Source organism: Triticum urartu, chromosome 3 (assembly GCF_003073215.2).
Source record: "Triticum urartu cultivar G1812 chromosome 3, Tu2.1, whole genome shotgun sequence".
In the NCBI taxonomy this organism is placed as follows: domain Eukaryota; kingdom Viridiplantae; phylum Streptophyta; class Magnoliopsida; order Poales; family Poaceae; genus Triticum; species Triticum urartu.
In genome coordinates, this window is record NC_053024.1 from 317067111 (window position 1) to 317092970 (window position 25860).

A 25860-nucleotide genomic window follows, 5' to 3' on the forward strand; every position below is an offset into this window, starting at 1 on the left:
ACGGTGGGTGAACAAATTACTGTTGAGCAATTGATAGAATTGAGCATAGTTATGAGGTTATCTAGGTATGATCATGTATATAGGCATCACTTCCGTGACAAGTAGACCGACTCCTACCTGCATCTACTACTATTACTCCACTCATCGACCGCTATCCAGCATGCATCTAGAGTATTAAGTTAAAAACAGAGTAACGCCTTAAGCAAGATGACATGATGTAGAGGAATAAATTCATGCAATATGATAAATACCCCATCTTGTTATCCTCGATGGCAACAATACAATACGTGCCTTGCAACTCTTTCTGTCACTGAGTAAGGACACCGCAAGATTGAACCCAAAGCTAAGCACTTCTCCCATTGCAAGAACTACCAATCTAGTTGGCCAAACCAAACGGATAATTCGAAGAGACTTGCAAAGATAACTCAATCATACATAAAAGAATTCAGAGAAGATTCAAATATTATTCATAGATAAGTTGGATCATAAACCCACAATTCATCGATCTCAACAAACACACCGCAAAAAGAAGATTACATCGAATAGATCTCCACGAGAGAGGGGGAGAACATTGTATTGAGATCCAAAAAGAGAGAAGAAGCCATCTAGCTACTAGCTATGGACCCGAAGGTCTGAAGTAAACTACTCACACTTCATCAGAAGGGCTATGGTGTTGATGTAGAAGCCCTCCGTGATGGATGCCCTCTCCGGCGGAGCTCCGGAACAGGCCCCAAGATGGGATCTCGTGGATACAGGAAGTTGCGGCGGTGGAATTAGGTTTTTGGCTCCGTCCTTGGTCTAATGGGGGTACGTAGGTATTTATAGGAGGAAGGAGCACGTCGGTGGAGCTCCGAGGGGCCCATGAGGCAGGGGGCGCGCCCAGGGGGGCGCGCCCTCCACCCTCGTGACCTCCCCGGAAACTTCTTGGAGTAGGGTCCAAGTCTCCTGGATCACGTTCGGTGAGAAGATCACGTTCCCGAAGGTTTCATTCCGTTTGGACTCCGTTTGATATTCTGTTTCCTCGAAATACTAAAATAGGCAAAAAACAGCAATTCTGGGCTGGGCCTCCGGTTAATAGGTTAGTCCCAAAAATAATATAAAAGTGGAAAATAAAGCCCGATATAGTCCAAAACAGTAGATAAAGTAGCATGAGCAATCAAAAATTATAGATACGTTGGAGACGTATCAGGGGCCCACAAGGCAGGGGCGCCCCCCCCTAGGGCGTGCCCTCCACTGTTGCCACCGCCTCATGGCTCTTCTGACATGGACTCCAAGTCCCCTGGGTGTCTTCTGTTCCAAAAAAAATCATTGTGAAGTTTCATTCCATTTGGACTTTGTTTGGTATTCCTTTTCTGCGAAACTCAAAAACAAGGAATAGACATAAACTGGCACTGGGCTCTAGATTAATAAGTTAGTCCCAAAAATAATATAAAATAGCAACATGGATGTAAAGCCCCGAGACCGATGCGCCAGTTGTCTTCCAGTTATTCGCCGACGTTGCCATGTCATTTGTTTGTTTCCTTTCATCATGTCATCATTTGCATTGCATCGGCACTCGTTGCCGTCATTGTTTTTAAAACTTGCATCTGCTCGTAGCTGTCGCGTCCCCCTTGCTTTTGTTGACCGTTCGAAGACCAACCCTATTCTTCGTTTTCCCTCTTGCCTAAACCGGAGTCTCTTTGCACAGTGCATCAACCCCTGCATTGTCTCTTTCTCAACTTCATCTTCTTCTCCACCCACAACCGTGCTTGGTCATCTTCTTCTCCTTCTTCGTTAATCCATTTAAATTGTGGTATTCTATTTCCTGCACCAATTTAATGTTCATTCTTTTACTATAATTTGTGGACCATGCCACTTACCTCTCAGCCTAATCTCATCTTTTCCGAGTTGTTTTGGTTAGGTTTAAAAATGGCCCAAGTTTGCATTTAATTCAAACTTGTTTTATTTTTATACCTCTAAAAATTGTCCAAACCAATTTTATCAATTAGGGCATTAATCCAGGGTCTCGAGGATATTTTTATATTACTCATACTCCCCTCTTTTATCCCTGTGCTTTTTTGTTTACTTTCTGTTTGAGGAATGTAAAAGAAAAGAGAAAGCAGCAGCAGCCTACCTGGGCCTCGGCCTTCAAGCCGGCCCAACAGCGGACCCAACATCAGATCCAGCCACAGCCCGCTAGGCCGGCCCTGCACCCTCCTCCCTCCTTTTACCCACCAAAAAGTCGCACGCCCCTCTCTCCCACTCGACCCACGTGGACATGCGGGTCCCCCGCGTCAGCGGCCAAGCCCAAACCGCACCCACCTTTTCTTCTACCTCGCTCCCTCTCTTTCCACGCACGTGATGGACACAGGGGCACCACGGCACCCGCACCCCTATATAGCCCCAGATCTCGCATAGGGTTCCCTCTTCCCCCCCCCTTCCTTTCTCCGCCGCCGCCAGGAGGTAATCCATCCTCACGCTCCTGTAACCTCCTCCACCAACACCATGTCCGAGAGGGAGACCAGCTCCTCTGACATGATCTGCGACCCCGTCGGCCTCCGTCTCCTCTCCAGTGCGCGCACCTCGACGTCCCTGCTCCGTTCCCGCGTCAAGTCCTAGCACAGGAGCGCTAAGACCGGTGCATCTTCTTCCTCTTCGTCTTGGACCCGAAGCCCCGCCAAGTCCACCGCCTCGATCAACCCATCCTTCCCTACCTCGAGCCAGAAGATGGTCCTCGACCCCGAGCCACTTCTCCCGTCGGCGACGAAGTCACCGACCAGGCCCTCCCCTGCCCTTCCTGTTTTCTTCCCGTCTCCCTCTCTTCTCTGGTCTCTCTCTCACGCAGGCCTCTCGTTTTCCCTCGCAGCAGAGTCGGCCATGGACGACCCCAAGGATCCTGCCGGCCTCATCTTCCCCCCATCGTCGCCAGGAACGCCCGCAGGAGCGCCAACGCCACCAAGTCGTCATCCGTCGTCCTCGATTTCACACTGCCACCGGCGAGCAGAAGCCCCGCGCCTACAGCCTCTCGTCTCGCAGCACGCCCGTCCTCGGAGCCCCTGCGCCATGCTCCTCCCTCTCCGCAACAGCAGCGTAGCCCCGAGCTCCTCCTCAACCTCCTCGCGTCGCTACCTTTTCAACTCTGCCTCGCCGGACGTTGCCACGAATGCCATGGCCTCCTCACTTTGCTTCCTGGAACGTGTGCAGCCCCTGTCCAGCTCGCTGCTCATCCTAGTTGACCACATCGCCCACCGGAGTCGCCCCGGTCGCCGTCTCGCCAAGCTCCGTCGCCGCCGGTGACCTTCGCGTCGAGGAGCCGGAGTTCACGCCCTCCCTGTGCCCTGCATCCCTCGCCGCGCCGCTCCTCTATTTCGTTAGAGCAGAGGAGGACGAGCAGCGCATGTGCTCGTTGACTACGTCGCCCCGAGCCGGCCCTTCTCTGTTCTCGGGCCACAAGCGCGCTTTCGGCCCAGCGCACCCCTTTCTGGTCTCTCTCCACCGGCCGGGCCAAGGCCCATGAGGCCTGGGGAGAACCCCAGCACCCTCCTTTTTTTCCTTAATGTTGGGCCTCTGCTTAGTTTCGGCCCGGCTACATTTTTTTCCTGCTGGCATTTTTCCTTATATCTAGTGCATGCATAATTAAAGAATATTGACATCATTTTAAGATGCTCACACCTAAATAACCATGCATCAGAATTAATTAAACTTTATATGAAAAATGCTTAGAATTTTGTGTAGATTAATAATTTGCAACTTTCATCCATGTTAAAAATGTTTAAACTTGTTGTTTGTTCATTTTGCTCCTATGCCATGCTAAAACGATTTAATTCATAACTAAATTACTGTAGCTCTAAATTTAACAAACTTTATATGTAAATGGGGTAGAAAAATGCCTAGTTTAACATGGTGTACTTGCTTTGCATGTTTAACAACTCTAAAATATGGTTTAGGGCAGAACAGTACCAAATCCATAAGTTGCATATGAGGATTTTCCGGATTTGTTGCTTGTTGTTTCGGCCTCATTTAAACTTGCCTAGATAGGTAGTTTCCTTATGCTTCAGCTCTTTCCATGTTTAACAACCTTTAATATTTTTGAGTACATAAATGAGAGAGAACTAAATAATTGATGTGGTGTTCCGTCAATATGCAACTCGTTGCATATTGAGCTCCTCTTAATTTGTAGGATTGTTTGTGCATATTGACATGCCATGCCTCATTAAACCAAACATGCATCATACTTGGTTGTGCATCATGCCATGTTTATGTGATGGTTGTTTACTATGTTGTTTGCTTCTTTCCGGTGTTGCTTCTTCGGGTTAGTTCCGAGAATGTCGCATTTGTGGAGGATCCGTTCGACTATGTTTGTGTGTCTTCTTCATGGACTCGTTCTTCTTCCTATCGGGATCTCAGACAAGATGATCATACCCTCGAAATCACTTCTATCTTTGCTTGCTAGTTGCTCGTTCTTTTGCTATGATGCGATACCTACCACTTGCTATATCATGCCTCCCATATTGCCATGTCAAGCCTCTTACCCACCTTTTCCTAGCAAACTGTTGTTTGGCTATGTTACCGCTTTTGCTCAGCCCCTCTTATAACGTTGTTAGTTGCAGGTGAAGATGAAGTTTGTTCCATGTTGGAACATGGATATGTTGGGATATCATTATTATCTCTTATTTATTTAACGCATCTATATACTTGGTAAAGGGTGGAAGGCTCGGCCTTATGCCTGGTGTTTTGTTCCACTCTTGCCGCCCTAGTTTCCGTCATACCGGTGTTATGTTCCTTGATTTTGCGTTCCTTACATGGTTGGGTGTTATGGGGACCCCTTGACAGTTCGCTCTGAATAAAACTCCTCCAGCAAGGCCCAACCTTGGTTTTACATTTGCACTAACAACCTATCACCTTCCCTTGGGTTCTGCAGACTCAAGGGTCATCTTTATTTTAACCCCCTCAGGCCAGTGCTTCTCTAAGTGTTGGTCCGAACTAGAGTTCTTTGCAGCGCCACCTCGGGGAAACTCGAGGGCTGGTTTTTAGTTGTACAGAGCGCTCATCCGGTGTTGCCCTGAGAATGAGATATGTGCAGTTCCTATCAGGATGTCGGTGCATCGGGCGGCTTTGCTGGTCTTGTTTTGCCATTGTCGAAATGTCTTGTAACCGGGATTCCAAGTCTGATCGGGTCTTTCTGGGAGAAGGAATATCCTTCGTTGACCGTGAGAGCTTGTGATGGGCTAAGTTGGGACACCCCTGCAGGGTTTTGAACTTTTGAAAGCCGTGCCCACGGTTATGGGCAGATGGGAATTTGTTAATGTCCGGCTGTAGATAACTTGACACTTAACCTAATTAAAATGCATCAACCGCGTGTGTAGCCGTGATGGTCTCTTTTCGGCGGAGTCCGGGAAGAGAACACGGTCTCGTGTTATGCTTGGACGTAGGTAGTTTCAGGATCACTTCTTGATCATTTTAGCTCCTCGACCGTGCTTTGCTTCTCTTCTCGCTCTTATTTGCGTATGTTAGCCACCATATATGCTAGTGCTTGCTGCAGCTCCGCCTCACTACCCTTTCCTACCCATAAGCTTAAATAGTCTTGATCGCGCGGGTGTGAGATTGCTGAGTCCCCGTGACTCACTGATTACTTCCAAAACCAGTTGCAGGTGCCGTTGATACCAGTGCAGATGACGCAGCTGAGCTCAAGTGGGAGCTCGATGAAGATCGTGTTCATTGTGTTGTTTCGTTTCCTTTCGATCAGTAGAGGAGCCTAGTTGGGGCGATCGGGGATCTAGCATTAGGGGTTGTATTTCTTTATTTGGTTCCGTAGTCGGACCTTGATTGTATTCTGGATGATATAATGTTATATTTATGTATTGTGTGAAGTGGCGATTGTAAGCCAACTCTTTATCCCTTTCTTTTTCAGTACATGGGATGTGTAAAGATTACCCCTCTTGCGACATGCCTACCATGCGGTTATGCCTCTAAGTCGTGCTCCGACACGTGGGAGATATAGCCGCATCGTGGGTGTTACAAGCTGGTAATCAGAGCCTTCCCCGACTTAGGAGCCCCTGCTTGATCGAATCGCTGATGTTGTTGAGTCTAGAAAAATGTTTTGAGTCTTATAGGATTATATATATCGGAGAGTAGGATTCTTTTTACTCCTCAGTCCCTTCGTCGCTCTGGTGAGGCCTCCTGACGTAGAGTTTTGACTCTTCTCTCCTCAAATTTCACTATTTTTTTAGGATCACGCGTGTATCTTGGAATCGTTCCGATGGTTTTGTGACGAGAACATTGTTCTTGGTGCCTCCTGACATTTAGGGCCTGTGGCAGTGTCCTGGGGAGTTGAGCTCCGAGGTGTTGTTGTCACAATTTTATCATTGCAGTTCTGGAATACCTGAGTTCGCCGACATCGAAATCTCTTTTATGCAGTTGTTGGTGAGATAACCTCGACACCACCCAGTATTGGGGCGGGAGTTCGGGAGTATTGCCATAACTCGTATAACAGATGCTTTTCGAAGGTTGAGGTAAATGATTTCTGAAGGTTTCTTGGTTATGTGTTGAAGGATGGATATAGCTGGATGTAGGATTTGCTAGTTTTGGGTGAGATATTATGCTTCCCCTGTATCCCCAACACCTGATTGCATAACTAGAAAGTTTCGGGAGTTTATAAGTGGGAATTCAAGTAGCTCCTAGGATATCTTTCCGACAGATGCATGATATGAGATTGGGGTTCGACGTCTAGTGGTCCGCCTATCCACGGTTGGTTTTACAGTGGTCTCGTTGTGTCTTAAAGAGTCCTTGGCTATGCTGACTCGGGGACGCTTCGTATGTCATGTGCACTGCCTTGTACATGATGGTGTTGTACGATCGAGCCCGTGTGGGCCCCACCACGAAAACTTTGGACGAAATCTCTATCATATGTTTGTTCCGGCTTATTTTGCAAGCCAATCCTTTGTTTTTTGTTTTGAGTTGTGGTATTCGAGTTTCTTCAATGTCAAATGTTGACTCCATACCTTTTCCTAAGTGGTGTTCTCACATTTCTATGTGAATACTAATCCTTCATGATTATTGAGATTGTCTTGTCAAATTCTTTCCAACCGATGTGCTCCTCTTCAAGTGGATCCGATCATTTTCGACATCCGCAAGATCAACTCTATGTCTTCTCAACGTTGTTTGTTTCATCCGTCCCAAGTTGCCTTTGTTTTCCCGCCCTCCCACCCTTATTCTTCAAGGACTCGAATTTCTTAATCAAGTATCCATCTTATGGATGTGAAGCCTTTTTACTCCTCTCTTTCAATGTTCTTATCCGGTGATTCTCAGGAAGATACTAACGGAGCTTCAAGATCATCATTCATCATTCTTTTTCTTCTCCGGTGGATTCAATTCAAGCCTTGTCGATCATATCCTGTCCTCGTTTCAAATGTTTTCCCATGCCGGTGCACCTCTTTATCATTCACCTCTCACTACTCATTTGTTCTGGAGTGCTGAAGATATCTCAGAAGATTCATGTTTTCACTACTAATCCGTTCGAGCTCTTTCGAGATTGTTATCTCATTCAAGTCATTTAATTCAACTGGTGCAATCTCTCTTTTAAATCGTTCAACAATGTTTCTTTTGAGTGGGCCCTAACCCACAGGTCTTTCCCAGGATCTTACCTAACTCTTCTTTTTCCGGAGTTCTTCTCAAATTCATTTCTAAGTTTGATGTAAGTATGAATTATCATCAGTCAAATGCCTTTCTCCAAGATCTTTCTAACTCTTTCCATTGTTGGCTCAACCTCTTTGCTTTTCATTATTCCGGAGTGCCTCAATAATTCATAGTGGTGCTTCTCATCATCATTCTCAACATTTGAAGACTGAAGAAGAGTTTCTCTCAAATCTTGGCCCGTTCTCTCAAGATTCATGGTTCTAGCTTGTTGCCATCCTCTCATAATTGTTTTTGATTGTGAGAATTCTTTTCATCCATCTGGAGCATTTCATGAGTTGTTTTCATTTCTTTCCTCCGGAGCCCATTATTTCAGAAGAATTATTCATTCCAGCTTTCAGCTCTCATTCTCGAAATCTTACCGGTGCATCATTCAAGTATTATCTAATCAGTTCACGATCTCTTCGTTCACTTGTATCTAAATCCCCTCAAGTATTGTCATTCGTTTTCCAATTCTTTCCGGTGATTTGTGCCTTTGCCATTTTCATTTTTAATTCTTACGGTGGTTCGTTCAAGATTTATCTTACCTTGTTATCATATCAATTCATTCGTTGTTTCAATCATATCGGTGGAGCGTTGGAGACCTTCCCAAGTTGGCACTATATCTATCTTAATCCTTTCTACGAGAATAAGTAGTATGCCAAATCCGTTGCTTGTCATCAATCTAAATTGGTGAAGGATACGCATAACATAATTCTTATTCTTGTCTCATCCAAGTGATCAATTCCTTCATTCGGAGTTTGCTCATGACGAATAAATTCTTGATTTCTTTTGTTCATCTTTTCTTTCCCGGAGTTCCAAGATCTCCCAATTATATCACCACGAAGCTCCATCTAAATCATCGCAAGGCTTCACCTTGTGTTTTTAACTTCTCTTTCCTTTCATTTGATCATCCTTTTGTTACCGGAGTTCTTTATGGAGGCTCTACATGATGGTTCATTAAGGATTTAATTCCTTCTCGAAGTGTTCGTCAAGATTCTTTTCAGAGGAGTTCTAGCATTCTTCATCTTTAATCCCAAAGTCCAATTCATTCTATCTTATCTTTTGAGGTGGTGTTATGTCATTGTTGATAATTTTCCCTTCGTGCTTCATGATTCACATGTTTTCAAGAGTGACATATCTAAATCCATCATTCTCTTCGTTCAAGACATCTTTTCAACCAATCAATCTCTTCATTGGAGTTAGATTGGATTATATTTCACCTAAAGCTTTCACTAAGGATTGTTACTATTTATGGTGCTTATAAATGACCCAACTTCTTCAGTTACCCTCCCGGTGAAAATAAGCTTCTCGTCTTCTTGTTGATATCAATCCAATCTTTTGTTTTCCGTTAGTGGCAGAATTTCACCTCATAATTTTGAGATGTTTTCCATAAGCCCACTACAAGCTTATTCGTTTCGTTGTTGGTTTTCCAACAACACCGTTATAACCTTCTTGGAAGGGTGTTTTCCAAACTCATTTGTGGCAGAAGTTGTCATTTTCTTCTCAATTCTTTCCTTTCCAACTATCCAACTTCTATTCTTTCGTTCCGGAGGCATTCTGATGTTGCTTTCTTCACCCTTCATCCCAATTTTGTCAAAGATCATGTTCTTTTCGTGCTTATCCTTTCAACAGGAGTGTCGTGTCCTCCTTTTCAAGTAACCTCTCATCTTGTCAAGATCATGGTCAATTCCTTCCATTTATAGTCGGAGTGTTGTCCAAGTTATATCATTCTTATTCCTTCTCTATCTTATTTTAACCGGAGTGTTGTGTCTATCATTCCTCTTCTAGCCGGAGTCTCATCCAAGTGCTTTCATTTTGCCAAGTTCATATTATTGCCTTCCATTTCCAACCGGGGTGTTGTCGTAATTGATCTTTACCGTTCCTTATACATCTCGTTTCAACCGGAGTGCTGTCCGAATTTGTTCTTCCTTGTTCCTCTTTCCTAACAAAGTGTTTTCAACTTTGTTCATCTTCGTGGCATTCTTCCTTTCTATTTCCTCAACCTCTCGAGGTTCTTTGGTTTCACTCGTTTGTCAAAGAAGCAACTTAGTTTTACCTCTTATCTTCCTCTTCTTTTTCCCTCCGGTGCCATCCTAGATCTCGGGACGAGATCCTCTTGTAGTGGTGGAGTGTTGTAACGCCCCGAGACTGATGCGCCAGTTGTCTTCCAGTTATTCGCCGACGTTGCCATGTCATTTGTTTGTTTGATTTCATCATGTCATCATTTGCATTGCATCGGCACTCATTGCCGTCATTGTTTTTAAAACTTGCATTCGCTCATAGCTGCCGCGTCCCCCTTGCTTTTGTTGACCGTTTGAAGACCAACTCTGTTCTTCGTTTTCCCTCTTGCCTAAACCGGAGTCTCTTTGCACAGTGCATCAACCCCTGCATTGTCTCTTTCTCAACTTCATCTTCTTCTGCACCCACAACCGTGCTTGGTCGTCTTCTTCTCCTTCGTTAATCCATTTAAATTGTGGTATTCTATTTCCTGCACCAATTTAATGTTCATTCTTTTCCTATAATTTTTGGACCATGCCATTTACCTCTCGGCCTAATCTCATCTTTTCTGAGTTGTTTTGGTTAGGTTTAAAAATGGCCCAAGTTTGAATTTAATTCAAACTTGTTTTATTTTTATACATCTAAAAATTGTCCAAACCAATTTTATCAATTAGGGCATTAATCCAGGGTCTTGAGGATATTTTTATATTACTCATACTCCCCTCTTTTATCCCTGTGCTTTTCTGTTTACTTTCTGTTTGAGGAATGTAAAACAAAAGAGAAAGCAGCAACAGCCTACCTGGGCCTCGGCCTTCAGGCCGGCCCAGCAGCGGACCCAACATCAGGTCCGGCCACAGCCCGCTGGGCCTGCCCTGCGCCCTCCTCCCTCCTTTTACTCACCAAAACGCCGCACACCCCTCTCTCCCACTCGACCCACGTGGACATGCGGGTCCCCCGCGTCAGCGGCCAAGCCCGAACCGTACCCACCTTTTCTTCTACCTCGCTCCCTCTCTTTCCACGCACGCCATGGACATAAGGGCACCACGGCACCCACACCCCTATATAGCCCTGGCTCTCGCCTAGGGTTCCCTCTTCCCCCTCCCCCCTTCCTTTCTCTGCCGCCGCCAGGAGGTAATCCATCCTCACGCTCCTGTAACCTCCTCCACCAACACCATGTCCGAGAGGGAGATGAGCTCCTCCGACATGATCTGCGACCCCGTCGGCCTCTGTCTCCTCTCCAGCGCGCGCGCCTCGACGTTCCTGCTCCGTTCCCGCGTCAAGTCCTAGCCCAGGAGCGCCAAGACTGGCGCATCTTCTTCCTCTTCGTCTCGGACCCAAAGCCCCGCCAAGTCCACCGCCTCGATCATCCCATCCTTCACTGCCTCGAGCCAGAAGATGGTCCTCGACCCCGAGCCACTTCTCCCGCCGGCGACCGAAGTCACCGACCAGGCCGTCCCCTACCTTCCTATTTTCTTCTCGTCTCCCTCTCTTCTCTGGTCTCTCTCTCACGCAGGCCTCTCGTTTTCCCTCGTAGCAGAGTCGACCATGGACGACCCCAAGGATCTTGCCGGCCTCATCTTCCTCGCACCGTCGCCAGGAACGCCTGCAGGAGCGCCAACGCCACCAAGCCATCGTTCGTCGTCCTCGGTTTCACGCTGCCACCGGCGAGCAGAAGCCCCACGCCTGCAGCCTCTCGTCCCACAGCACGCTCGTCCTCGGAGCCCCTGCACCGTGCTCCTCCCTCGTCGCAGCAGTAGCGTAGCCCCGAGCTCCTCCTCAACCTCCTCGCGCCGCTGCCTTGTCAGTTCTGCCTCGCCGGAGTAAGTTCCCAGGAACGCCATGGCCTCCTCACTTTGCTTCCTGGAACGCGCGCAGCCCCCCTCCAGCTCGCTGCTCATCCCCGTTGACCGCATCGCCCGCCGGAGTCGCCTCGGTCGCCGCCTCGCCAAGCTCCGTCGCCGCCGGTGACCTTCGCGTCGAGGAGCCGGAGTTCACGCCCTCCCTGTGCCCCGCATCCCTTGCCGCGCCGCTCCTCTGTTTCGTTAGAGCAGAGGAGGACAAGCAGCGCTGTGCCCGTTGACTGCGTCGCCCCGAGCCGGCCCTTCTCTGTTCTCGGGCCACAAGCGCGCTTCCGGCCCAGCGCGCCCCTTTCTGGTCTCTCTCCACCGGCCGGGCCAAGGCCCATGAGGCCTGGTGAGAACCCCAGCGCCCTCCTTTTTTTCCTTAATGTTGGGCCTCTGCTTAGTTTCGGCCCGGCTACATTTTTTCCTGCTGGCATTTTTCCTTATATCTAGTGCATGCATAATTACAGAATATTGCCATCATTTTAAGATGCTCACACCTAAATAACCATGCATCGGAATTAATTAAACTTTATATGAAAAATGCTTAGAATTTTGTGTAGATTAATAATTTGCAACTTTCATCCATGTTAAAAATGTTTAAACTTGCTTGTTTGTTCATTTTCTCCTATGCCATGCTAAAATGATTTAATTCATAACTAAATTACTGTAGCTCTAAATTTAATAAACTTTATATGTAAATGGGGTAGAAAAATGCCTAGTTTAACATGGTGTACTTGATTTGCATGTTTAACAACTCTAAAATATGGTTTAGGGCAGAACAGTACCAAATCCATAAATTGCATATGAGGATTTTCCGATTTGTTGCTTGTTGTTTCGGCCTCATTTAAACTTGCCTAGATAGGTAGTTTTCTTATTGCTTCACCTCTTGCCATGTTTAACAACCTTTAATATTGTTGAGTACATAAACGAGAGATAACTAAATAATTGATGTGGTGTTCCGTCAATATGCAACTCGTTGCATATTGAGCTCCTCTTAATTTGTAGGATTGTTTGTGCATATTGCCATGCCATGCCTCATTAAACCGGACATGCATCATACTTGGTTGTGCATCATGCCATGTTTATGTGTTGGTTGTTTACTATGTTGTTTGCTTCTTTCCGGTGTTGCTTCTTCGGGTTAGTTCCGAGAACGTCGCGTTTGCGAGGATCCGTTCGACTATGTCTGTGTGTCTTCTTCATGGACTCGTTCTTCTTCCTATCGGGATCTGAGGCAAGATGATCATACCCTCGAAATCACTTCTATCTTTGCTTGCTAGTTGCTCGTACTTTTGCTATGCTGTGATACCTACCACTTTCTATATCATGCCTCCCATATTGCCATGTCAAGCCTCTTACCCACCTTTTCCTAGCAAACCGTTGTTTGGCTATGTTACCGCTTTTGCTCAGCCCCTCTTATAGCGTTGTTAGTTGCAGGTGAAGATGAAGTTTGTTCCATGTTGGAACATGGATATGTTGGGATATCATTATTATCTCTTATTTAGTTAACGCATCTATATACTTGGTAAAGGATGGAAGGCTCGGCCTTATGCCTGGTGTTTTGTTCCACTCTTGTCGCCATAGTTTCCGTCATACCGGTGTTATGTTCCTTGATTTTGCGTTCCTTACATGGTTGGGTGTTATGGGGACCCCTTGACAGTTCACTTTGAATAAAACTCCTCCAGCAAGGCCCAACCTTGGTTTTACATTTGCACTAACAACCTATCACCTTCCCTTGGGTTCTGCAGATTCAAGGGTCATCTTTATTTTAACCCCCCCGGGCCAGTGCTTCTCTAAGTGTTGGTCCGAACTAGAGTCCTTTGCAGTGCCACCTCGGGGAAACTCGAGGGCTGGTTTTTAGTTGTACAGAGCACTCATCCGGTGTTGCCCTGAGAACGAGATATGTGCAGCTCCTATCAGGATGTCGGCGCATCGGGCGGCTTTGCTGGTCTTGTTTTACCATTGTCGAAATGTCTTGTAACTGGGATTCCAAGTCTGATCGGGTCTTCCTGGGAGAAGGAATATCCTTCGTTGATCGTGAGAGCTTGTGATGGGCTAAGTTGGGACACCCCTGCAAGGTTTTGAACTTTCGAAAGCCGTGCCGACGGTTATGGGCAGATGGGAATTTGTTAATGTCCGGTTGTAGATAACTTGACACTTAACCTAATTAAAATGCATCAACCGCGTGTCTAGCCGTGATGGTCTCTTTTCGGCGGAGTCTGGGAAGAGAACACGGTCTCGTGTTATGCTTGAACGTAGGTAGTTTCAGGATCACTTCTTGATCATTTTAGCTCCTCGACCGTGCTTTGCTTCTCTTCTCGCTCTTATTTGCGTATGTTAGCCACCATATATGCTAGTGCTTGCTGCAGCTCCACCTCACTATCCTTTCCTACCCATAAGCTTAAATAGTCTTGATCTCGCGGGTGTGAGATTGCTGATTCCCCGTGACTCACAGATTACTTCCAAAACCAGTTGCAGGTGCCGTTGATACCAGTGCAGATGACGCAGCTGAGCTCAAGTGGGAGCTCGATGAAGATCGTGTTCGTTGTGTTGTTTTGTTTCCTTTCGATCAGTAGAGGAGCCCAGTTGAGACAGTCGGGGATCTAGCATTAGGGGTTGTCTTTCTTTATTTGGTTCCGTTGTCGGACCTTGATTGTATTCTGGATGTGTAATGCTATATTTATGTATTGTGTGAAGTGGCGATTATAAGCCAACTCTTTATCCCTTTCTTTTTCAGTACATGGAATGTGTAAAGATTACCCCTCTTGCGACATGCCTACCATGCGGTTATGCCTCTAAGTCGTGCTCCGACACATGGGAGATATAGCCGCATCGTGGGTGTTACAATGGAACAATAAAAAATATAGATACGTTGGAGACGTATCAGACTAGAAATGGAAAAGACCCAATATTTGTCGTTGTGGATTGCTTCTCTAAAATGGCACGTTTCATTCCATGCAACAAAGTAGATGATGCTTCACATGTTGCAAATATCTTTTTAGGGAAATGTTGCATCTTCATGGAGGCCAAAGATGATTGTCTTCGACCGTGACGTCAAGTTCTTGAGCTACTTTTGGAAGGGCCTATGCGCCAAACTCAGAATCAAGCTCATGTTCTCTTTGGCCTATCACCCTCAAACTGATGGCCAAACCAAGGTGGTCAACTGAATGTTATCTACAATTCTTCACGTGCTCATAAAGAAGAACATCAAGGAGTGGGAGGAGTGCTTTCCCATCGCCGAGTTCGCCTACAATGGCACGAGACACATGAGTACGAACAAGTCCCCATTTGAAGTGTTATACGGCTTCAATCCTTTGTCCCCATTGGACATTCTCCCACTTCCTCTCCAACATGGATGCGAGTGCATGTGCCACATACATGACGAAGATGCACGTAGACGCAAGACTCACAATATAGCGTCAAGTGAACTGGCACGCCTCCAAGATCAACACAACCAAGAAGTTGGTGGTATTCAACCCCGGAGATCTCTTATGCCTTCACCTTCGCAAGGATTGCTTCCCCCATGAACGCAAGTCCAAGCTTCTACCTCGAGCATACGGTCCATTCAAGGTGTTACCGCACATCAACAACAGCGCTTACAAGATAAACATACCGGTCGACAAGTACGTTGTTAGCGACACATTCAACATCACCAACTTGGCCCCTTATCATGGTGATGAAGATCAAGGTCCAAGAGAGGATATTTCCCAATGGGGGGAGATGGTGCGGAGCACCCTACAGTCTTCCCCATGGATACACCACAATTGCTCCAAGAACCAATTGGACCAATGACTAGAGCCCGTGCAAGAGCTATCAAAACGGCGGTTACCTCTCTCCTCTTTGAGCTCCCTACTCACATTAGACATGGCTAGTACCTCAAGTGGAGACTCATTTCATGCTTTGGTGCCAAGGAAACGGCTATGAAGAAGATAAGGTGCAAGGCCAAACTTGGATGGGAGCAAAGCATAGATGAAGAACTAGAGAGAGCTTTGATCATATCTACCCCTCTCCTTTGGATATCAAGGCCTCCTTTGGAGAAGAATCCCTAATGGATCATCAAGACCTCCTCTTGTGGAGAAGAATCCCCATCATACGATTGCTATGCCCTCATCTCCGCTTGGATTTGAGATGAACCTTACCTTGTTCCTATTTCACCTAATTGGACTCTTGTGGATCTCATGTGTTTGCTTATCTAGTGGACTTGTGATTCGACTTGTCTTTGAGTGTTTCCCCTTGTGTTTGTGTGTTCCTCTTGATTCCCCCTTCAAGTTATGAAAGATTATGCCACCTAGGATTTATACCCTACATCATCTTGGATCAGAGCAGTGTTGTTCACATCTTGGAGATCTCCCCCTTCATTTTCTAGCCAATTTTGTTTTCTTTTTACCAAATTTAAAAAATCCTCACCAAAAATAGCCATACCAATTCTTGCAATTTATCGGTTTTGATGACATTTTGTTGATTTGGATCCACGAATTTCTTGTTTGGCAAGTGTGGTCTAGCCTTTGTACAACCCTCCCCACCACGAAATCCACCTTTCCCAATCCACCAAAAAAAATCTTCTCCCAATTTTTTTGAGTCCGGATCATCTGGATCCCAACCCGGACGATCCGCCCCCTTGTCCGGATCATCCGGCTACGTGTGAACCTACTGTGTTTCTTCTTTTTTTTCAAATAAACATTACCTTCTGTTGCACTCGTATAGAATGTTCTGTGAAGGAAAAAATTCCCGTCGACTTCAGGGCAAAAAAATTTCTCAGAACAAGAAGTGTTGATTTTGCTTTTTCCCACCAACAATACCATGGATCTTTTAGTTTTCTTTGCCCAACATTTTATATGAATACAACAAAATGTCAAGTTTATATCGAAAAAAGTTTCTAATTTTGTTGACTTCTTTTGTATTTGCCAATAGGGTGTATATACACACAGGAACCAAATGTTCCCGTATGTTACATTCATTAGGACTGTGCATTTGGGTGGCTATGTGGTGATGGATCGACATGTGGTGGCAGCACAGGGCGACATTAGTTAGGTGTTTTTGAGTGCAGGGACTCGAGTTCCAGGAGTGAAAACACCTCTATGTATGACTTTCATTGGTTGAACCTCGCAATGGCGTTATTCACACGACATTCCCTTGTTGAAGACATTACATGAGAGTTTACTCAGATTCCTCTCTGGGATAAAAATCCATAATGTGACGCAGTGGTTGGGTCCAGCGACGATGGCGCTCATACTCTCGAAAACGTTGTTGTTGGAGCACCTATTATGTTACCTAGGTTGCCATCATTGATAAGTGTTGTTGTCGTTTGGTGCAGTTGCTTTGTTGATCTTTTCCCCCCTTAATTTGGTAATAATTTGACTATGTGCATCCTTCCTTGATGCTCTTGGGTCATGCCGGTGCACGGTGCACGAATCAGGTGTAATTGATATCTTCTCGGTACATTCTTTTTGTCAAAGAAAAAAACACGGTCAACTCGTACATCTTGGGAGGTTGGCAACCACTGCGAATGCAAATGGAGTACATGCGTCTCACAACGGGGAAAAATATCGAGACCGACCAGATGAGTGTGACCGTCAAATACGTTGTTGATAACCACATGCCCTCAGTCACAGGGAACGCTTCAATGCGCGAGAGAACACGTGTTGGTCCGATCAGTACCGTACGTATCTGCGGTTAATCTCTTCTTCTTTCAACAATATATGTATATGGGTCCAAATAAAAGCATGTCCATTTCTTTCAGTTTTTCAGACGCTACTTGTCGCACAATACGTTTGCTAGGATGTCTCCGATTTTCTTTTTAAAAAACAAGCAAGACAAATCGCAGAAGATTTTGTCTGAAGAAGAAACATCCTACATACATACAGTAGCAAATTGGAGCTCGGGTCCGTTATAGCGACGGGTATCCAAACCATCCATCCACCAAGACTCGGACAAAACTATTTGCTTCAAGTCTGCGTGTGTTGCGACGTACACGCTAAAGTGAGTGCACGAGATAGGCTAAGGAGACTCCTTGTGCAGCACTTCAGCCTCAACTTACATTTTTCTGTTACCTGCAAATCCTGTACACATACACGTGTTCATCACTCGCCGATAAACATGGTTGCGCTGGCTAAGTCAACACAGGAGCCATATAAATTAGTAACCGCGTTTTGATCTCGTGTTGCTGGTTTAGTAAAGAAATGCAATGGCCAGTTTCATAAGTTTTAGCCAGGAAAGACCAAGAAATTTGAAGCTGAGGGTTGCGGGTTGGGGCGCCCGGATCCGATGGAATTGAAGCAGCAACGACTCCATGCTGGAAGCCATAAAGGGAGGAGCATTTTATTCCTCTGCATATCCATCCCCTCACCCTGTCCCTCTTCTCCTCTGCTCTGCTGCAGCTCCTCTCCATTTTCTCATCCTACCCAGGAAACTAGGTAAGATATCTCCTCCTTTCCTTTTCTTTTTCTCCTTTGTTTCTAGCGCCTTTTGGAATGATTAGATGGGTGTTAATGAGTTATATAGGTGGTTAGATGGACGGATCATTTTTGTTTGTTGTTATCTTTTCTCGACTCTCGAGCCTTGGCGCATTTTCCTTGGGTCCCCCTCTCCTCAAATTTCAGTAACCATGAACGGACCTGGTTGGTACATGAGGCAATACAGATCAGGACAACCAATTTTTTTTTCGAGAAGGAGGACAACCATGGATTGCTTCAAAATTCAAAACTAAGCTAGCTATTACAAGGAGATTCCTGTTTTCATCCTGTACCACCTTTTAAGACACAAGCTATTCAGAATAATGGACTAGCAAATCAATACAAATTACTGTAGCATTTAGCATTCTTGAGCACGCTGCAGGCGGTATGTTGTTTTTTACATGCTTTTTCCTACACCAATTCTTGCAGTGTAAGAGGAAGCACAGAACGAAATGTTTTTCCAGCGCAAGAATTCCAAGAAAGTGAAAAACACCGATGCATCATCGCCCAAGAAGGACAAAGATAGCCGTGGGAAGAACGACTTCTTCGATCGCGCCAAGGGTGGGTTTGGTGCCCTTGCAGGAAGCATCAAATCAGCCAAGAATGGTTAGTCATTTCGTTTCAAGAATGCCTTTCCGGCTTCCAGCAAACCTCTTCATCATCTCAGTTCTTGAACCGTTCACAGTGTTTGTCATAACAAGTACTTAACCGATAGCAGTAGAGTTCTGATCGACACAGGCACTAGGAGTATTTTTGGTTGCTCAAATCCCATGGTCAGTTCAGTAAAAGATATCTCGTGAGTCAAATAAATGAAAATAGAATCGCTAATGTATCCTTTTATTTTTCTGATGAATAAATAGGTTCAGAAAACAGAAATACTTATTCTGAAAAGGAGATTTGCGTTTAGGCCAGAAGAAGAACATTTTTGACACTGACATCAACCTGACAGCTGGATGGTGGATATAACAGCAATACTTAATCAAACCATAAATTTTCAGAGTTGAAATGATGTAATTTAAGAATTTTCGTATTAGCTCTCAGAATTTTTAATGCATTGCACATTTCTCCCAAATTGGCTGTCCCAAGTCTTGACAGACAGTTGGCTACATGTAACCTTAATAATTTCCTCCTGCCTGACCTTCGGGCCTCATCTACAGACGCTGAAGAGAGGGCAGCAAAGGTTCAAGAGGATGTGAACGCCGGCATTGAAGCAATCTTGGAGACGGGCTCAGGCATTCTTGAGAAAGCCAAGGAGGATGTTGGAGGCCATTCAGAAACGAGCCTGTCGAAGGAACTAGGTACATACAGTAATATTCAATTCGGGGCCACTTGAAACGGAAATTTCCGGGACCTGCAAATATCGCAAATTTCCTTGCGATTGCTGTCACCTTCTGTTGATTCTGTTTGACCATTTCACATGGAAAAATATATACTCCTATATATGATTCAGCTCAGCTTTCACCTTCCAATTAGGTCAAAAACAGTTATAAACTGAGACAGACGTTTAGGGAAAATACAGAAAAATACTGTACATCACTCAGGAGGCAGTACATGCTCTCTTTTTTATGTTGCAGAAGTAGATACTTGAACATAGATGTTTGCTTCACTCTGCGCTTTCTTAAGCATAAAACGCATAGGAAAATGGGGGGAAACGCTAGTCTGTGTATAGGTGAGATATCCTTTTCTGATATGGCCTTAGAAGGAAATCAACGAGGCATGTGATTAATTACAAAAGGGAGACGTAACAGGTAGTGATTGCACAAGTTAATTCCATCCATGATTCCCAGAGTAGGTTGATTCAGGTCATGCGAATGGATCATGTGAGATTTATATCACACTATGCATGTTGTTTTTTTCTAACGGTACCATGTTTATTTGAACCTGCGCAACAATCAAACAAACTGAAATTTGAGTTTTGGATGTTTGATACTGTGACTTAATAAATACGAATATTATGTTAAAACTTGATCCAAATGATGGCTTGAAAGGTTACTATTTCGGCGGCCCGGCCCGGCCCGGCCCGGCCCAAGCATCAAACTAGAGTTTAGTTTTGAGCATTTCATAGCTATTTTTTGGCGGCCTGTCTTTAGCTTTACTTCCAAGGAAAAGTAACTTTGTGCACAATGATTGTGCTGTGCAGGACGCTGGAGTAGCTGATACTAGCGTTTTCCAGCTTGTGTTTTCTCCATAGAATAGAATAGAGGGCCACTCGTGATCCGAAATCGCAAAGAAGCGATGTTTATAGGCTAAAATACTACTCCCTCGTAAGATAACACTCTTATATTAGTTTACAGAGGGAGTACTATTCAGAACATCCCTGATTGTGAGCAGAGACTTTGTCGGATGTTTTTTTTTCTTTCTTTCCAATAATATTCTGATGAAGAGGCAGTTTACAGCTCAAGGACCCAATGTTGTTGCTGTGTCGTCGTAGCTGGCGTCCATGTGCCGGTGCCAGATGGAGTAGTTGACCTTGATACACACGCATATTGTACGTGCAACCAAATCCTTAATTCGGCCAGCATGGAAACAGAAACAAAACTCCTGAACAACGCAGGGCAGGAAGGTCCAACTGTTACGCCGTATATTCTTATGTCCGCGGATCAAGTAAAACAAATGTAGAAATATATTACTGTATTTAATATATTATATTGTTAAAAAGACAGAACCTTGATGAGTACGTACGTATTTTATTTGACCCAGTTGGACCAAATGACACTCTGTATATATGATGCAAAAAATTCTGCATCGTGCGAGCGAGCAGTAATGCCCACCAACCACTATACTAGAATCAATCAATGCTTGCAATTTGCCAGTGTGAGAAGTAGTGTATTTAGCTGTCACCTTCCTGCCCCGCCCTGCCCTACCATACTACTAGAGCACTTCGGCACTCTTCTCCTGTATATATAGTGCCCAGCCCAAAACATTAGCCTGCTTCTCTTGATCTAGATCAAGGAGCTCCGCTACAGCCCTGACTCGGAGATCCAAACCCAGGATTCCTGAGCTCCTCATACCTACAAATTATTAGGTCGTGCTTTTCGGCTTCCTTCTGTCTCCTTAGCTTTCCCCATTTATTGCAACCTTCTCAAATCTCAAGATTCCAACTGGTAAGGCTCTTTCTTCCTCCTCTTCACTAGTAGTTTGATTGATTCAGCCTATACTATACTATACCTATACTAGACAAGCTTCTGTCTCTCAATCTCTTTCATCTTGTTGAGAGATCCGATTTACCAAAGTTTCCTAATGTTTCTCTAACTACTATATTAAGATCCGTCTCGTCCATATGCAAACTTTGGGCTTTACAGTTTCTTGATGGCATGACATCAAATCGATAATACCAAAGTTTTTGTGGTTGAAATGCCAAGTATAGTCTCTCAACACTAGTTAATTTCTTCAGGTCAAGGAAGTGAAGAACAAGGACAGAAGGACATGGATGCCTTAAGTTCAATGCTCGACAAGGCGAAAGACAAGGTGAAAAGCAACCCTGATGTGATGGAGAAAGTCAATTCGGTCCTCGACAAGGTTAAGAACCACCCAGAAGTCATGGAGAAAGTTGCTGAGGTTTTACATCTGGGAAAACGTGGTAAAAACTTTTGATCCATGCAAGTCTAATTTGTACAATTAGGAGTAACAAGATATTTCCTGACAAGTACTTGGTTTGTTGCTGCATCATCAAACTTCTCTAATACTAGTACTAGTAATGTTTTGACGATTTGGGTCATCTTTGATTTATTTACTATACAGAATCCAAAGAGAAAGAACCCGAGGCCGAGGACAAGACAAAAGAAGGCGAGACCTCTGCCGACAAGACCCAAGACTCAAACATCCTAGACCAGGCCGTGGAAGAAATTCAGGCTGTTGTGGCAGCTGTGCAGCAGCAGGAAACAACCGGGGATGAAACTCAAGTTCCAGTCGAGGCTGCTGCCGAAACTGACGCTCCAGCTCAAGAAGAAAAACGGGAGGTGGAGAAAGACAACCCCAAGAACCGAATCGACTTCCTTGGATTCTTCGCCATGATCTTTGAGAGGTTCTGCTCCCCAGCTGACAAGAAGAAAGACTAGTTCCGTGTCAGCTGCCGGATTTATCCATTTGTCTTCATCAAAACTGAATGGTCCGCATGTGGGGTGGCTGTGGATGGATGATGTACAGTTTGCACTTGTGTGTTCTTTTGAGATTTGTTTCATTTTGGGATTGTCCTTAATGTTGATGGATGCAACAACAAAAAATGTGTTTCATTTTTGTGTAATTATTGTCACTCATGGATTTGATCCTATTTATGCGAATGGAAGGATTTAATTCAATTTCTTTTTCAAGGCTTCAGTGTAATTTCTCTTGGTTAATATGATGTTACTTAACGATGCACTCAAGTTCTGGTTCTATGCTGTAGATAACATGATTTTCACATGCACAAACAGAAAGAAAGGGAAAAAAAAACTTGCCAAAACGAAGAAGAGAAAGATCTTCATGTGAACCTTGCGATGCCAATGAGAAGATTTGAGCCAAATGAGGCAATAGGGAACTAATTCGTAAACTTGATGGTAGCCAGGGTTCACCTTTTCATTTTTGCTGACCTATGTCAGAAATACAATTTATGGGACAGCGGATGCACGAATGGTTCGACAACGCAGCTCAAAACTAGTACTGTACATTTTTACTATTGTATTGCCGATGCAAGGCAATCACAAATAAAATGATTTATCAATTCAATTATTCAAGAAGCACAATCAGTATACAATCATATCCAAGTCTGGAGCAGCTCAAATGCTCAACTGGGCTGTCATTCTTACAAATGTAACAGTTAAGTTGCTATTAAGACCATCATATGCAACATAGCTTACAAATGAGACCCACAACGCAAATAGGTCGATGTTGCTTCATTTGTTGCTGTTACCAGTCAACGGATGAGCTTTCTCGCGTGGAGGTACTCCCAGCAAATTTTTCATCATGTCATATGTGGTGAAACCAATAGCAACTGAAGGGACAACCTGAAATGGATCGATTTTTAGAGAAGTTACACATTTAAGATACAATTCAAGAAAAAGTGAGAGTATACGATATCTGCCACTTCTAATCCTCAATTACCTTGACATAATTAAGGCTCAAGCCAGCGAACAGTTGTCTCCACCCCTGGCACCGAATGATAAGAAAGAGACCCTGAAATGTTCCTCTTATGCGGAAGGCATCATTTGCATTCTGGGGCTGCTTGTTCTGAACCTGAACATATGACAGCAGAGAAGCTAATCAGAATTGCAATCGAACTTACAATCCATAGATTATCATGACTACAATGTGAATTATACCTGCATTTGCCTTCGGACAACATCCAGTGGATAAGTGAGGGTTTGTCCAAAAAGACCGGCCAAAGCCCCACAAGAGAGCTTCAATATAACAGATCTCTTGTAATCTTCTGGAACACGAGATTTTAGGTCCTCATATATGTAAAATTTCAGACCCGCGTATGGAAGAATACCGATCAAGGTTGGGCCTGACAGATAATAGAAATTCGATTGTCATGCAGTGTAATGCTATGGCCCAGATGAGTTTCACATAACATTTAAATACATGATTTTTCACATGTAGAGTACTAAGTGGTACATAGTTTCAAATACCGATCAGGGTTGGACACAGTAATGTATGTAATTTCAAATATATTTTTCAGAATATTCATGTGTTAGTCCATCATAAACTACTCTCATATATTGAGTCCTCGCAATTGCTTTTAGGGTCACCTAATACCACTATGCCAGTGCGTGGCAGTATTAATTAGTGATACCAGATATGGATGAGATAGAGTTGCATATGCATTCCAAGCATTAACCTGAACTTTATTTATAGCACCCTTGTTACAACATAAAAGCTTTGCAAGTATGGAACATTAGCTGAAGTGATACCGATTGAGTAGGCTATAAGAGACATGATTTCGCAAGTTGATAGCCTTGACATACCTATCCCACGGTACAAAGATCGTACACCTCCTTCCTTGTAAACAGTTTTAAAAACATCCTTTACACCATTATATACTGGTTGGCGGCCAAAATTTCCCAATGAATTGACAGGTTGGGCTACATTTGAAACCTAGTGAAGCAAATTAATAAGAATAACCATGAGCCAATGTGACGATCAAGAAATTAGTCCAATATCACTTCCATTGAAGGAGACTCTTTATTACATATACAAAAAAGAAAAGCAATGATCAGCACGGTAGTACATACCTGGTATGCCAGCTTGGTCCTAGCCAAGTCTAAAGGGTAGGTACACAGAACTGCAGTTCCGCCAGCAGCTGAGCCAGCGAACAGATCAACCACAGGTCCTGTACCCACTGATGGCGCATTATTCAGTATCCAGCACCTATACTGCTCATATGTCATGTAATGCAATGCTGCATATGGAACAATCCGAAGCACACTCACACCATTTCCTCTGCATAAACGATAAATAAAATATCAAAATAAGTATGCTGAACTTACCAGTAAAAACTCAAATATCAAGGCGCTGAATTCAACAGTCAGAGCATAAGGCGTTTTCTCCACTTTACTTACTTGTAGAAACCTCGAATTCCCTCGTATTGCCACAGCTTCCTCAAGGATTGGACAATCCCAAGGGATTGAAACCCTTGGGTTCTTGTCTAGAAAGAAACAGCAGACATGTTCTCCTAAGTTAATAAAGGAGCTAAATACCCATGCAATCACCACAAGCAACAGAACTGGAACTGAATGATTAAGCAATCCATACCTGCAATAAGATCTTTACCCTCTCAAGTGGCGCGACGGCAGTCTTTGCGAATGCACCAGCTGCACCACCAGCAATAAGCTCCTTGGCATAGACAGGTAGTAAGCCCAAAGCATTCACTTGTGCGGCGGTTGAGGCAGATGAAAATGTGGATTCTTGCGAGGAACCCATGTTTCCAACTGGCTGTGCAGGTGGGAATATGTCCTCACCACTATTAGTAACATTAACACAAAGGAAATCAATTCAGAGCAAAGAATATCTTTTAGAGGGCAGCAGAGTGTTGCCAAGAATATGTCCCCGATAGAGGATATCCAAATGGGAAGAACAAATCAAAGCTTCAGTTTGTCTCCTCAGCACTCACAGTAAGTGATAACCCAGGATAAACAAGAAGCTGAGCTGGCACAGTACAATCTGGGTAACAATCGCCCGAAAAGACACACACAACTAAGCCAATCCTTACCCTCCCAAGTTAAATAAACAACCTAAAGAGGGATCCGGACACAGCATTCGCGTGGCCAATCGGAAGCTGTAGAGTAACTATTGACAACACTTGTGATATACTGTACTAGGCTCCAACAACACAGCTGAGGGGCTTCTAGAGCGAAAAGAGGATACGGGCAGATCGGAAAAGGCTCCGGCCCGCCGCTGGTGGCTGCAGGTGGAGTCCCTAGCCCATGGGACTATCTCCGGCGGCGGGAGGCGAAAGGCGTTTACGGGGGGCGGGGAGATCGGAGAGAAGGGAGCTCCCTCGCATCCAAATCCAAGTCGCTCCACCAAGAGAGTGGGGGAGGAATACTCATCAATCGCGGAGGATCTGCGGGGGAATTGGTGTGGTAGGCAGTGATTCGTTTCCTTGGATCGATTCGGCCGAAACCCGGGGTGGGGGGTGGGGGCGGGGGCGGGGGCTGGAGCAGCTCTTCTCCAGGAAATTCCAAGGAACGCTCAAGTGAAGAAGGTGCCTTGCGTGGGCAGCGGTGATGGGCCGGCGAAGCCTCCCTCCCACGTGCGGGAAACGGAGGCTCCACTCTACGTGCTGACACTACACCAACGGCAAGACTAGGCTGTCCGGTCGTCCTTTTTTCTTTTTTCTTTTTTCTTTTAATGATGATGAGGGGTAGGCTGTCCGGTCGGGGCACCCCTATTTATCGCCTTACGCGAGCAAACGGGAACGTCTCCCATGATGGTTCGGC

At 44.9% G+C, this 25860-nt stretch overlaps 2 protein-coding genes across 3 annotated transcripts; one reads left to right on the top strand and one right to left on the bottom strand.

The window, feature by feature from the left end:
- The first annotated feature begins 17651 nt into the window (after positions 1-17651).
- Positions 17652-22254, top strand: LOC125543908. 2 transcript variants are annotated; one of them, XM_048707407.1, is made up of 5 exons: positions 17652-17905; positions 18374-18550; positions 19102-19242; positions 21339-21524; positions 21686-22254. In XM_048707407.1, the coding sequence occupies exons 2-5, from the start codon at positions 18397-18399 to the stop codon at positions 22000-22002; spliced, it is 798 nt and encodes a 265-aa protein (XP_048563364.1). In that variant the 5' UTR covers positions 17652-17905; positions 18374-18396; the 3' UTR covers positions 22003-22254. The 2 variants fall into 2 exon arrangements, with proteins under 2 accessions (XP_048563364.1, XP_048563365.1); XM_048707408.1 differs by lacking the exons at positions 17652-17905; positions 18374-18550; positions 19102-19242 and adding an exon at positions 20800-21048.
- A 366-nt stretch (positions 22255-22620) lies between these two features.
- On the bottom strand, positions 22621-25602 carry LOC125543907 (mitochondrial carrier protein CoAc1). Its single transcript, XM_048707406.1, has 7 exons — positions 24674-25602; positions 24481-24566; positions 24154-24361; positions 23887-24016; positions 23242-23426; positions 23024-23155; positions 22621-22926 (listed from the first exon to the last, which is right to left on the bottom strand). The coding sequence occupies exons 1-7, from the start codon at positions 24839-24841 to the stop codon at positions 22816-22818; spliced, it is 1020 nt and encodes a 339-aa protein (XP_048563363.1). The 5' UTR covers positions 24842-25602; the 3' UTR covers positions 22621-22815.
- Between the last annotated feature and the right edge of the window lie 258 nt (positions 25603-25860).

What these genes read in the sequence shown, in the direction of transcription:
- LOC125543908 (XM_048707407.1), top strand. Translation starts at nt 18,397, where the DNA reads ATGTTTTTCCAGCGCAAGAATTCCAAGAAAGTGAAAAACACCGATGCA. An exon ending in CATCAAATCAGCCAAGAATG is followed by an intron (nt 18,551 to 19,101) that starts GTTAGTCATTTC and finishes CCTCATCTACAG; the next exon opens with ACGCTGAAGAGAGGGCAGCA. An exon ending in GAGCCTGTCGAAGGAACTAG is followed by an intron (nt 19,243 to 21,338) that starts GTACATACAGTA and finishes TAATTTCTTCAG; the next exon opens with GTCAAGGAAGTGAAGAACAA.
- LOC125543907 (XM_048707406.1), bottom strand. Translation starts at nt 24,841, where the DNA reads ATGGGTTCCTCGCAAGAATCCACATTTTCATCTGCCTCAACCGCCGCA. An exon ending in TTGTCCGAAGGCAAATGCAG is followed by an intron (nt 23,156 to 23,241) that starts GTATAATTCACA and finishes TCATATGTTCAG; the next exon opens with GTTCAGAACAAGCAGCCCCA. An exon ending in TGAGCCTTAATTATGTCAAG is followed by an intron (nt 22,927 to 23,023) that starts GTAATTGAGGAT and finishes GATCCATTTCAG; the next exon opens with GTTGTCCCTTCAGTTGCTAT.